Raw genomic sequence first — 13674 nt, 5'->3', positions numbered from 1 at the left:
TTGTAACAGCATCAAAATCAAGTGGTTTGGTTTTTGCTATTGGAGAAGGTAGCGCACAGCAAGCACACGTGAATGCCTGTGCGAAGTCCCTAATGAGTTACGGTATGAGAACGGCCCTGATAGCATTTAGCTCAGTTCATTTCCAGCCCGCAAAGGCATTAATTTCAGCAGACGTGAAAGCTGTTCTGTTAAAGGCCCGTTCAGCCACTGGCTTTTGAAATGATGTGAATGTAAGAGGAAGAGTTACCAGTACAGCACTGGGCAGTTCAGGTTCTCTCAGTGTCTTCTAGGAGTTCTCTGAACAATGCCTTTGTTCAGCGACATTTTCCTTCTACCTCTTCCTTTTATTTAAAGGTTGCCTGAGACTGGTTTTTCTTCCCCTTGCTTTTCAAGGCATGTCTAGAATGGATTTGATCCATGGTACATAGTTTAGCTGTCCCATTTTGCAGATAAATTCGCTCGGTCTCTACCACGTTCTCCTCCAAGAGGCTGTTGTCCTCCATGTGAGGAGGGGGATGCCTGCCTTCTGACTGTAGGCGGGATACGTTTGAAATGCACAAACAGGGGAAGCTGAGGAGTATGTACAGCTCTTGATCTCCCCATAATTGGTCACTGCAACATACACCGTAAGTGTCCTTTAAATTAAAAGGAAGAGATAAAACTGGCTAACTAAAACCAATTGCAGACTAGGAACTGGAACTTGGTATCCGACACTGAGCTAATATAATGAATCAAATCTTGCTGAGGGGGCTTACGTGCTACAGAGCAAGTGGAAGGATGAGCTTCTGCTGGTGGACTCTTTCCCCTGACAGAGGTTGGCCCATCAACTGTTGCCGAGAGCATTCTGCTTGTTCAGACCGCGCGCTTGTCCCTCCCTTTGGAGGTAATTCTGTAGGGTGCAGTCGCTATTAGCCTCAGACGAACTGTTACACGGCACGTTTGAAACCTGGTCGATACAGAGTGCCCACTGATTCCTGTTCCGCCCTCCTTACAGAACGACTCTATCAATCAGCAGCTTGCCTCCATCTTCACCCACTGCTACGGCAGCAGTCCGATACCCAGCATTCCTGAAATCCGAAAGACACTGCCAGCTCGGCTAGGTAAGTTTCTCACCTGAACGGTGACATTCTTGTCATTGGTTGGTTTTTTTTTAAAGCATCCACAGTTTCAAAAAATAATGACCCTCCTTTTCTTTTTTCTTACCCTACCAGATCCTCACTTTCTAAACAATAAAGAAATGTCTGATGTAACTTTCTTAGTAGAAGGAAAGCTATTTTACGCACACAAAGTCCTGCTGGTGACTGCATCTAACAGGTGAGTCGCTTTCCACAGCTAAGTGTTACTGAAGGCCCAAACCTTCCTTTCTCTCGTCTGTGTGACGAGCTGCCAGTCACCCTTTGCAGTAAGGCAGCTGCTAAGGGCACGATTCCAGACCATAATTCAGGTCTGCAGGACCAAGCCACATCATCTTTGCTACTGTTAAGAATAGTAAGAGAGTAAAGATGTGGTTTTCTAGACAGTCCTTGTATGCGTTAGAGGTTTGCAGAGCTCTGCTGACATTAACCGACCAGTAACTACCCCAAAACACCTGCGCTGCAGTTGGAGTGTACATATCCAGCCACCCACCGCCCCTCCCTTCCCCCTCTCACGGTTTGCTAGCTAGAGCTACGCTTGCTCCAGATTTCCTGGAACTCTCACCCCTGACCTGGCACACTTGCAGTCGTTCCTTTCTCTGTTACTGGCACAGTAACAGTGTTTTGCAACTGTTACAGGGTGGGACTGGGTCAGAGCCAAGCGATTTACAGGTTAAGTTGTCCCTGAAGTTCTGAACTGTCACTAAATTGAAAGAAATGTTTCCATTTTCAACCTGCAAACAAGAGCGAGGAAGCATCTTTATTTTCCCCTTCCTTGGGCTGTTTGTCAATAGGTAATGAGCATGTGAAGCACTAATACAGAGATCTGTTAAAACCATTCTCAGGTTTAAGACGCTAATGACCAATAAAACAGAACACGACAGCCATGGCAGCAAGACCGTTGAAATCAGCGATATGAAATACAATATTTTCAAGGTATGTAACTCTGCCTTGCTTTACTCTTTTCACCTTCTCACGTACTTGGAAGCCAAGAGGGCCAAGGCTTAGTATCGCAGGTAATGTGTAAGTAGAGATGGAGTTCATTTCGCCGCACTTGTATTTCAGGAGTATTCTGATCTTTGACAAAACTTTTCAGCCAGGACCAACCTTAAAGCAGAAACCTCCAGCCTGTTCCCTTCCTAGGCAGCTGACCCTTCTGTAAAGCCGGAGAGACTGGCTGTCTGCTGAAAGTGGTTTTGTACTTTTAAGATACCATTTTCAGGCTGTGCTAAGCAAAAAGTAGATTTATTTACAGCACGTAGACTGTCAGGCTTCATATTAATCCTAATCAGCTGATCAGAAATCAGCGGTGTCCCTTTCAAGAGTGGCTCAAAAGTTGGAATTGCACTTTGCTTTTATGATGTTTCTATATTTAATGGACCGAAGGGAGGTTCATTCACAATGGAGAGAAAGCAGGTTACTTAACACACACCCAAGGAGAAAAACAAGCCAGTGAAGTGTGGTAGTTAAGTGAAATGCAGATCTGGAAAGCTGGAATAAGAGTTGGAAGAAAGGTACAGAACAGGGAAATGTGCAGCGCAGAACAGGCGGTCTAACTGTCCCACTGCAGGGTTGAGGCTTTTCCTTTTTCTCTTTTGATAAGCAAATGACACAGCAAAGCTGTTGGTCGCAGGACCCTCATTGCCTGTAGAGGGAATGAAGTTGACCAGAACAGATTTGCTCTGCTTGCAAGGGGCTATACAAGTTCTGCGTTGCATAGATGACATCCACATTTTGCAGCTCAGGCCACGACAGAAAAAATAGATTGAAACAAGCCTCCTTAATAACATTTTTACATCAAAAGGTTTCTAAAGCTAAGCTTTTGCTTCTCTGGAGAGAGCAACAAATCAAAAAGAATTAAATCAGTGAAATACTTCATGGAATTACACAATCTGATGGTAAATAAAATCAGACAAGGTAAGGAGATGATGGCATCCTGCAGCAATCTCAGTTATGGTGTGTGGAGAACGCTGAGCCACCAGAGCTCTGCGCTCTGCTCAGGGCTCTGCTGGAAAGCAGCTTTGCTCCCCCGTAATTCTGTTATACAAATAAGGTAATATTAAAAGTAGTAGCTTAGTTTTATTACCACTAGAGTGAGAAATGGTAAGCACAGCATGCAATCCCCACCCCTTCTCACACAGCACCCAGGACACTGGAACGGCTTCCCTTTCCAACACCAAATCTAGTCGCTCCCTAGATAAGACAGCACTGGGTTAGCTGGGGGTGCGCACATGTAGATCAAAGAGCAGAAGCTGCCTCTTGCTCTCCCTGCAAACAATTAGGTCCTTTCCTCTGGCCCTGGTGAGGGGCTGGAAGCTGATTAGAAGCACAGCAGGGGAGGCAAGTGGCTGGGAGGTCCCCGAGACACACATGCTCCCGGCGCAGCAGTTTCAGCGCTCCAGCTAGCTGGCAGCTCTGCGTGCGACCAGCCTGCAAGGCTTTACAAAACCGGATCCAAGGAACTGTTTTACAAGGACATTCGTGTTGCTCAGAGACACATTGTCACCCTCGGCCTAAAATCCTCAACAGGGCCCTTTTCAGAGCCCAAGGAAGAAGAGTATTAGAAAGCAGCAGATTTGCAACACTAGGGGAAAAAAAAGCCAACAGTGGAGGCGAGAGCCAGCATACCGCGCGATTCCCATCTGCTCAGCCATTCACAGCCCCTTGCGACTTCAGTGATAACAGCTTCATGCCTGGCCTTCTTCCCATTTCAGATGCTGATGCAGTATTTATACTATGGAGGAACAGAATCTATGGAAATTCCCACCAGTGATATCTTGGAGGTGAGAGTGTTGTCTTCTAAGTCTTGCCAAGTGCACTGGGGCGCAAACTGAGCTCGAAAGGCAAAATCCAGGAGCTATAAGAGGAAGCTTCCGATCCCAAAGTATACTTAACACTTTAAGCCCATTTCAAAGTTTCAAAACACTTGCTCAGAAATAAAGAGCTACCGACCATGTTTTGTTACGTCCATGAGATGCTGTGATGGGGGGAGGCAGCAGCAGGGAGGGAAATCATGACAGTGCTTTTGGTACCCAGAGGCGGGTGGGAGCCTCCTTTGCACCACGTCCCCTCTGTCCTGGGAGAAGGAAGCAGGCGTGCTGCGCTCGTGCTGGGGCACAGGAACGGCGCAGCTGATTCAGCAGCTCTGGTGCCCACAGCAGGCCAGACACCAAGGGGCTAGAGATAATAGAATTATTAATCATAGAATTATTAAGGTTGGAAAGGATCTCTAGGATCCTCAAGTCTAAGATTGTAGAGAAACGACTGATTTCAAGCTGAACTTCTGCAGAGCAGCTGATGGTGCTGCAAAGACTGGACTAAGAGCACTTCTGTGTTACAGATGGGCCCTTTTACAATAATGCTGCTCGGTCACAAGTAGTCTGGTGAAATTAAAGCTTTAAGCTAAAGACTACACACAACTATTTATTTTGTTCTGAGGAAAGGAGAGGGAGCTTTGAGCAGCCCGGAGCTCATACATCATGGTGATAGAAGGTAGCACAAAAGCACTTCCTGCAGGAGAAGCATATTTTTGCTAAGAAAGGCAATCTGCCGGTCGCCTTAGCTAGGCATTGAGCGGTCTTTCTGCTCTCATGAGGCCTCAGCCATTAAAACAGGGAGTCGGAGGTTGGTAAGAGAGGAAATCACCGGTTCTGTCCTTTTCCCTTCCCTAAAAGCCTTTCAAGGCTCATGATCTCAAATAGCTTCTCTTTTGTCTTGATAGCTGTTGTCGGCTGCCAGCCTGTTTCAACTGGACGGCCTCCAGAGACACTGTGAAATCCTCTGTGCCCAGATGATCAGCATGGAGAACTCTGTTAACATCTATAAATATGCAAAGGTACACACCAAACCGCCTTATTTAAGAATCCCGATGAAACAGCACGTATGCTTCCTGCGGTCTCGTTTTGGTAACTAAATACAACAGGCACGGAGCGGGCACCTGCTGTGCTGGTACCTCTACCCCCACCACAGCCTCGAGGGAGATGTATTCAGGTTCCACTCTGTAAAGTCCTGCACAGCCCTAGTATGTTTTCTTGTCTAAAGCAATCATGTATGAAATTGATGCAAGGTCCCTACAGAGCAGGGGAGAGGCGTCTTAGCTGGCTGATACAGCAACATCGTCCAGCAAAGCCCAGGAGGCTCAAATCCTCAGAGCAGCAGGGGCGACTGATAGTAGTAGAGCAGCTAAGAAGTAAACCCTTTCCTAGCACTCCTGCTGCTAAAACATATTCTTTACAGCTCCAGAACTAGCATGTACTCCTTTGTGTGACACAGATATTCGCCTCTGTAGCAAATAATCCATGTTATCAATTAAATCACGAAGAAACACTCTGCCCCTCCTGGAAGTCCGCAGCAGCAGATCCCTTAAAGACAAGCAGAAAGACTACAGCAGGGGCTGGTAACGACAGGCTTGTTTACTTCGTGGGTAGTGTCGCACCGATCCTTTTCGATTCCTGCCTCTCACGCTGGGCCATTTTTTTTCCACAGAACTCGGGCTGGTTTCTTTCAGGACCTAGAATGTACAGTATGCAGTGATAGAAAGAGGGCAGGGAGCATTTCCTACTGTCCTTTAGTAATTTTCCTTAAATTACTCTTTGCACAAAGTCCTCAGAAACAGCTCTGCGCGTGCGCGTGTGTGCACAGTGCTTAATCCCGACCTTGAGTTTCATTGTCCTCCTATTACTGAGCTTCCCCCTCTGGTTCTGAAGCAAAGGGAACCAGATCACAGCCAGAAATCCGCCTAACGTGCTTTAGAAGTGTCACGTTCCTATTCCCCTACATTCAGCTCCTTTTTCTAGGAGTTAGGCTTGCATCCCGGGAACCATCTTCTTACCGCCATGAGCTGTGCGCGCCATCTGGCAGCGCAGCGGTTCACGCTACGGCACACGAACTCCCCGCCTGCGCGGCCAAACAGGTATCTTGGCCACGTCAGCAGCCAGCTGCTCTGCTCCTTTAAGAGGAAGAGGCAGGAGCGCAGGCCATCAGGGGAAGGAATTAAAGAGCTTGAACGCCTCCCTGCGCACACCTGTGCCCGCAAAAAGCACCAAAAGAAATTATCAGCCATCCCTGGTCCTACCTTCAGTGCTTTTCTACTGTTATTACCGTCCTTCTTCTGTCTTAGAAAACATCAAAGGGAAACACACTAGAAACGAGAAGAGGCTCAGGCATGTCCTTCAGGTCTGCGACATACAGAAAAGGCTAATCAATCTCCCTCTCTCCCGCAGATTCACAACGCGCCTGAACTAGCCTCTTTTTGCGAAGGCTTCTTCCTCAAGCACATGAGCTCTCTTCTAGAGCAGGACTCCTTCAAACAGCTGATCTACAGCAGGAACAGCAAAGTGCAAGGCCTGGACCCTCTGCGGGACTTGCAGACAGCCCTGGCCGGCCGCCTGCACTCCGTGTACGTCACCTCCAGGGTGTGAGGCAGGAACAAGGCAGCGGCAGGAGCGCTGCTTCACACTGCGCGGGGACGCGTCGTCAGGCAAAGCTGTGGCTTTCCTCTTTGCCTTCCGGATCTTGCTGAACGTCCCCTGCAACAGATACCCCCTAGGCAAGGGTGCTGTGCCTCGTCCCACTGACGGAGCGGGAGCTGGCTTCTCTGTGCTACTACTGTCACAGAAACACTGTCACAGCGCGACCACGAACTGCGGGTGCAAGCGGAGAACCCGAACCGAAGAGACCATCACTGCTGCCATGTACACAAGCACAATGCAGGGCTATAGAGAAGCGAGGCGATTTACCTAGGCCCAACACCTAACCTGTAGTCTTACACGTCTGTCTACACACCACAATGGCCACCTAGTTCATACACGTAGGTGTTTTACTTGTAAAAAGGCTGCGTAGGAGGAGTTCCCTAATCCTACGGACCACTGCCCGTCCGACGAGTCACCTGCCTGAGCGCAAAGGCTGGTGTGCACAAGCTACTTCGCTGTAGTAATAAACACCGGTCTCTACACTGTCAAGAGACTCCAACATAAATTTTCCCCCCAAACCATTTGCACCTTGAGAGAGAGAGATTTTGTAGATGTTCAAAGCTGAGTAGAAACTAATACCAACTCTGAAATGACTCTTTAAACCCAATATGAAGAACCAAGCTGGGGCAGGGAGGGGAGAATTGGTTTATTTTTTTAATACTGTCTGTTAATCTGGATCCATTTTGAGGAGGGGAAAAAAAAGACTGTTTACCCTTTCGCTATTAAGGTTTGATAGTCCCAGTCACTTTCATCTTAAAAACCTGTTTCTGAACATTATCTGTGAGACCCAACACCATAAAAGATGCTTTCTAAAAGACTCAGGTGTAGCAGGAGCTAGCACTATGCTGAAAAAGTGTCCAATAGCATAAATAGCAATAAAAATCTCCCTCAGAGTCTGAGGGACGTAGCGCTTGATGGTTTGGCCTCTCCCTGGAGCCAGTTGGGATTAAAAGCTCTGACCTGTAGTCTCCACTTCCACAGCCTCATCCGTGGGATGCTGTTTCCACAGACAGGCTGCCTCAGCAGGGGCTGGGCGTAGCGCACACCCGGCCGGCTCCTGCAGGTAGGCTGCAGTCTAACACTTAGGCAGCAGCACTTAAACCAGATGTCTCACCTCAAATGCCCAAGATTCACATAAGATTCACATTTTCCCTTTGCTCGCAGCAGGCAGATGTTTCTGGTCCACAAGGGCCCATTCTAGGCCGCCTTCTAGCTGACTGAGGAGACAGGTCAATCTACAGTTCTGGGTCTGAAGCAATGTTTTTGTGTGTGGTTCTTTTTATTTTGAATAATCCCAACCGTAGGAAGGCGGTTAGTTGTGTAAAAACACAGACCTTGCTCTTAGCAACAGCTTTAAGGAAAGACCTTCAGCTGTTCCCACTGACCTTCGTTGGCACCTGCCAAAAGCATTTGCCCGAGACGCTTTCATTTGTTATAGGTGGGTGAAGGAGAAGAGGAAGCCGAGGTCTCAGTGGAGAATTACTGCCTCTTAGAAATTCAACAATTAATTCTGTAACTAAACACACTGGAAGGAGGAGGCTCAGCTGGGCCCAAGCTCCAAAGCACGATGTAGACGTGGTTGAGGTAGACGAAGGGAAGGAGGATGAACTACAGCATCTCCCAGCAAACCCATCCAAATCTGACATCGCCTCATTCTTAAGGGCTTTACAGCAGAGGCGAGTTGCATGCAAGGACACGAACGACTCACCTGGGCTCGGTACGCGGACAGGCACGTTGGTCAGGGCACGCGCCAGCTGTGCTTTAGGGACACAGCCAGTTTTTGAAGATCACCAGCTTCAATAACCCTATTTATTATCAGAAAGCCATACAGGTGCTTCAAAATTATCACTGGTCTGCCTAAAAAATACCACAAAAGGCTTTATCTTGGAAAATATTTTCAAGTAGCTGCTCCAGCTATCTGTACAGATACGTAGGTCCTCTTTTGTTGCTGTAATATTACAACGCTTTGTTAATTGTACATTAATGTTGTCATTTATGTAAATGTATCAGGGTTTTATTAACAACGTAATTTTAAAATACACAGCTGCTGTTATTTATTCTGCTCTTCTAAAAAAAATGAGAAAAACCATATTTAACGACGCTTCTGTGGAAAAGGCAGTTGCAGTTTTAGCATCTTTAATTTGGTTTGGGATATATACACCTAATGTTATCCTTCAAACCAAGGGCATTTCCCCCTCCTAGGCGCAAACTTCTTACTTCAAAAAAAAAGTGTTTAACTTGCATTTTTCCCCAGCTGACGCAAGTTCACCTGCTTTCCCTCAAAAAGCAGCAGAGGGTAGTGTTCCAGAAAAATCCTAATTCTAGGATTCTTCTCTGCAGAAGAGACAGGGAAGGTTAAAGCAACTATTAACGTAAAAGGACTCAAGCACACCTCAGAAGCTGAACGTCCGCTTCACTCCCTCCCAAATGCTCCCAAACAGAACGAGGAGGAGCAGGTAACGCTCCCTTTCCGAGTCGCTCGGAGCCCACGAGGCTGGAGTGGCTCTGGCTGGGGCGCGGCGCCGGGGGCTTCGCTGCGGCAGTAGCCGGGCTCGTGTCGGCGCAAAGAGCCACACGCGGTCGGGCATGCGACAGCGTGGCAACCAAGGGCATTTATCTGTGAGGTAAGAGGTATCCAGGTTTAATTCTGCTATCAGAGCAAGAATTCGACCCAGAAATACCTCCTCCCTGCCCCAAGGTTACCCCATAAACCTTGCAAACCCCTACCGAGTTTGGGGGTAATGGCCGAGCTGGGACTCCAGGCTTGGTGCTACCTCTAGAGGACTCAAACGCTTTCTCACGACACGTTGCAGAGGAAACCCTTAATACAGCCAGAACCTGTACCTGGCTGCCGAGAAGCTCGTCGTAATCGCGGCTTTCCTGCAATTTCCCACCACGCACATAACCAAAGGGAACCGTGCAGCGTATCGCTCTGGTGCGGCAGGGCTTGCAATGCAGTTTATGATAAGCCACCGTCACAAGCATGTCTTAGCCTTTGATTTACGTCACCTGAGCGAGTGCTGCTGGGCCGGGCGCATGAGGGCTGCTGGCTCTTGTGTCGCGCCAGGCGCACTTGGAAACCCACCAACGCACACCCCGCCTTGTTCTCAAGAATCATGGAATGCAAACACCTGACGGTCCCTTTGGAGCACTTTTACGCTAAGACGTAGATTAAATAGAAATTTCTATTAAACTACTTGCAGATCGCCTCTGTTTTATGCAGCGCTGCCCTTGGAGCCCTGGAAAGTAACGTAGCAGAGTTCATCCAGCTTTGGGGAAGCACAGAACTTTGCTGGCCATAATTTCATGGCGCCGAGGGACTAAACAGAGCTCACACACCTGCCTGAACGTGCTCCGTGACTTTCCGGGTAAAAGAAAACCTTTTTTTGCTTTACAATAAGCCTCTGCACAGCAGGCAAGCGCTGGCTAATGGAGCACTGCTACTATCTGGCCCTTTGCCCTCATGAAATGCTGCACGAGCAACAGACCCGGGTTCCTGCACCTGCCAAAACGGGGACAGCCCAGGGGACACAAGCGGGGGAAAGAGGGGAGCGGCGACTGCCTCGAGGAGCCGGGGCAGCAAGCTGCTGGCACCGCTGCCTGGGGCAGGGAAGAGGACTCAAACGCGAGATTTGCCTCCCCAAAAGGGCGGCTTTGAGTATAAGGGATCCATTAAGCCACAGAAAAGAAAACAGAATGTTGCAGTCGGCGCTATTTGCTCAAGTAAGAGAGGCAGGAAAAAGGGTTCTGTTGTATGATGGGGGAAAAAAATCACAGCACAGCAGGGAAAAAAAGGCCTTGCTAAGCAGCAACACCCGGCCCCCGAGAGCTGGGGTCATTTCAGTGCTGTCCATTTTCCTACCACTGGTGACTAGAAACGAGCGGGCCAGTTCACAGCTGCTCGGCTAGAGTACTGCCTTCACGCACAGCGCAGTTGGCGCTCGCTGCTCGCGTCCACGCTCGCTGGGCGGGCGGCTTGCTACACCGAGCATGGGATTTGGCCCAACGCTCCGGTCTCCATGTTTAGCTGAGGCAGAAGGCGAAGCGTGTCCGTCGCCACCTCTCTCCATCCTCAGCCTTCACGTGCCTGCTAACAGCACGCAGGCGTTAGAAAACGCACGCCACGAGGTGCTTGTCGTTTTGGGCCCTTACCAAGAGACAGGCTCGTGATTCAGAGACTACACAGAGAAGTAGTGACACAGTCAAACAAAAATCCAGCTGTGGAAGCAAAAAAAACCTCCCAAGGCAATAGCACAATGGCCAAATGGAAAAGACATACGCCCTCCTGCCCCTTCTACGCGCTGCCCTTATCCAATACACCAACCTCTGCTTTCCAGACAGCTCATTTCACCCACACACAGCTGTGGGCGGCAAGACCCCTCCTGAAAGGACAGCCAGCTCGCAGCAGCAAAGAGCCTCAGCTTCACCGGTTTTACTTCCTCCGGGATACCTCGCAGAGGTCAGCTCGCTCCAGCTGTCAAAATCGCTCAGGGCTCTCCAAGCAAGCAGGATGATTCCACTGACAACGAGGTCACATCTACCCGCCACCTGCGGAGAGCTGCTCGGCTAGACGTGGCTCTCCCACTTCCCTCCGATCAGCCACAGCGCTCCATCGCTGCAGGTGAACAGCTCGCCCGGGCACAGGAGAGGAGGAGAGCGAACCTGCACGAACGTGACAGATCCAGGGAGCGCTGAAAAAAAGGCCGTAAGCTGACCTTGTAGGTTTAAAACAAGGCCCGAGGCACTAACGCATGTGGTTACAGGGTTGTGCAAAGAGCTGTCCCCTTGACGGGGAACGGAGGCGGCACGGACACCCGAGCTGGCTTTGCCCGCGGTCAAGTGCCTGCGCTGCAATTAGCGGTACACCAGGCTCCGCCAGGCTCGCACAGCCCCATCTGCCGGGATCCGGGTACGGAGAGACCAGGAACCTGCTCTAGTCAGAGGAAAACTTGGGCTCAAAACCGACCAAACTAACCCGACCCCGAAATTCGTGGATACAGAACTCGCCCCCTTCTCAGCTCCTATGTTGCATGGCATTTTGAGTGCTCTTCTGGCCACAGAAAGACATGTGTCCTTGCTTTGTTGCTGGATTGCGTTCAGCCAGCCCGTACTCTAGCTGGAATTTTAACCCAGCTTGACTGATGGAAAGCACAGACAGAGGAAAATGTGGTTTGACTAGACTTGTTAAAAAAATAAAAATAAAAATCCACATCTCCTACTTATTTTAGTATCTGAGGGCTTTTTTCCACTTTACTGTTCAAAGAGCAATAGACAGGCAGAGGAATCCAAAAAGCTGCCAGGAATCATAAAATGTACACGGAAAACCTGAAAAAGAACGGTTCAACTGAATACACGCGTTTTCTGTAGAAATAGCAAAATCCTCCTCAAATACAACTCCCACTCGGAAATGGAGGGCGCACACGCAGCTCAGATCCTCCAAGGCTCTCACAGCAAGTACAGTGCACCCAGTTCACAGGCAAGAGAGCAAGGATTGCTACGGCCTTCGGAAAGCAGCGGAGGCAGCTCTAGAAAGATGTCAGCTAAATAGTAAAATCCCAGTCTGCTTGAAGAATCCAGTTTAGTTTTGCCTACTATCTTCCACCTTGATTTACAGCCAGCCTACAAGAAGTCTTACTGGACTCTAGATGTTCTCCTAGATCAGCTCCTACCTCGCCTGTCATCGTGAGCGCTCCCAACACGCTTTCCCCGAGACAGCGCCACTAAGTCAGGCGTCAAAGTTTTCTCATGACTCCTGCCGCGTTTCCCGCAACAGCCAGAAACCTCAGCCTGGCCGACGGCTGACACGGCAGCAGCTTCATCGCAGCCACGTGTCGACGGGGGTCCCCTGGGCTGTGCAGGTCTCAGCTTTGGCCTGGTCCCAGCAGCAGCAGAGGACAGGCGAATTCATACAGTTTCACAGATATTTAGCACGGCCTTATAAACAAACAGACACTTTGACATATTTTTCTTGTAAATATGAACCTTTTTTTAACCTCTTGGCCACTTGATCCTCACCTTAGCCATTAAAAACCACAAACCAATTTCTGAGCCCTAACAGCACATGGGTGTTCTACAATAAAATTTCTCTTAAACGTGAGTTTTGAGCCTATTAGAACTCGAGTTTAACAGCCCTCCTGAGACATGCATTGTAACTTGCACCACTGCTACGTTTTAAGGGAGTTCGATCAGCATTTTCTTAGCGCATGAAGTAATGTGCAATAAAAAAAAGCCTTCCGATACTGTCACCTATTAGACAGCAAGACCCAGCGCAGGTAAAGCACTACGCCTGGGTGAACAGATCTACCAATCTGCACAGGTCAGAATCTGAAGTAACTACTGCTTTATTAGTGCCAAGTTTCAAAACGCTTTAAAAGGACTCTAAACGAGTTCAGGGCTTTGACTTGCGGCCTGTTGAACCACAGATGAACCTCACCGAGCAAAGCATACGAAGTGAGCAAGCCAATGACGCTCCGTCAGTAACCACCTGATGCCGGTTCCTCACCTGACCACCACTTCAAGCACATCTTTGTTATCCCTGCCTCAAATAGCTAAAGGATGTGACCGGCTTGGAACAATCCATAAACCCCCCTTTTATTACAATAACCATCCCTCAGACAAATGCGACCAGCTCAAGAGGTTTCTGCACTGAACTAAGCGAGATGCGAGAAAACCACGGGCCTACAGGCATCCATGGGAAATGCGGTTTCGATGCTGCAGAGCCCCTGGGCTGGAGCACAGCCTCCAGGCCCAGCCACGCTACTCCTGTTCGCCGGAGCTGCTCTCCTCCCACCTGGCCGGAGAGCGTCCCCTGAAGGGCTCCAGCGCTGGCTGCGGCCCCTCCTGCCCCAGCCTGCTCCAACACCCCCAGCCCTACAACTTGGCTGTCTCCCGGGTCCCAGACAGGCACAGACAGCCGCCAGCCAGCACGTCCAAGCAGAGCCCGGCCCACAAAGCACGGGGTTGTAGCTCTTCACCCCTCTCCACCACTATCCCTATTTTTAACAATAACAACAGCAAAACCACAGAGAATTCACACTCACCTTGTCTTCTGAAGACTTCCTGGGCAGCTC

The 13674-nt window shown here is 49.3% G+C and overlaps 1 protein-coding gene across 1 annotated transcript in view; it reads left to right on the top strand.

Annotated features, from left to right (window-relative positions):
• ABTB2 (ankyrin repeat and BTB domain containing 2) overlaps positions 1-8801 on the top strand; it is a 135018-nt gene extending 126217 nt beyond the window's left edge. The window contains exons 12-17 of the mRNA XM_009510603.2: positions 995-1100; positions 1212-1314; positions 1979-2069; positions 3848-3916; positions 4855-4968; positions 6356-8801. Of these exons, the coding sequence (XP_009508898.1) occupies positions 995-1100; positions 1212-1314; positions 1979-2069; positions 3848-3916; positions 4855-4968; positions 6356-6553 (681 nt within the window). The 3' untranslated portion in view covers positions 6554-8801. The remainder of the gene's footprint in view (positions 1-994; positions 1101-1211; positions 1315-1978; positions 2070-3847; positions 3917-4854; positions 4969-6355) is intronic.
• The last annotated feature ends 4873 nt before the right edge of the window (positions 8802-13674 follow it).

This window comes from Phalacrocorax carbo, chromosome 5 (genome assembly GCF_963921805.1).
Source record: "Phalacrocorax carbo chromosome 5, bPhaCar2.1, whole genome shotgun sequence".
In the NCBI taxonomy this organism is placed as follows: Eukaryota; Metazoa; Chordata; class Aves; order Suliformes; family Phalacrocoracidae; genus Phalacrocorax; species Phalacrocorax carbo.
The sequence above is the reverse complement of the archived record's forward strand: the minus strand, read 5'-3'. Positions and strand labels throughout refer to the sequence as shown.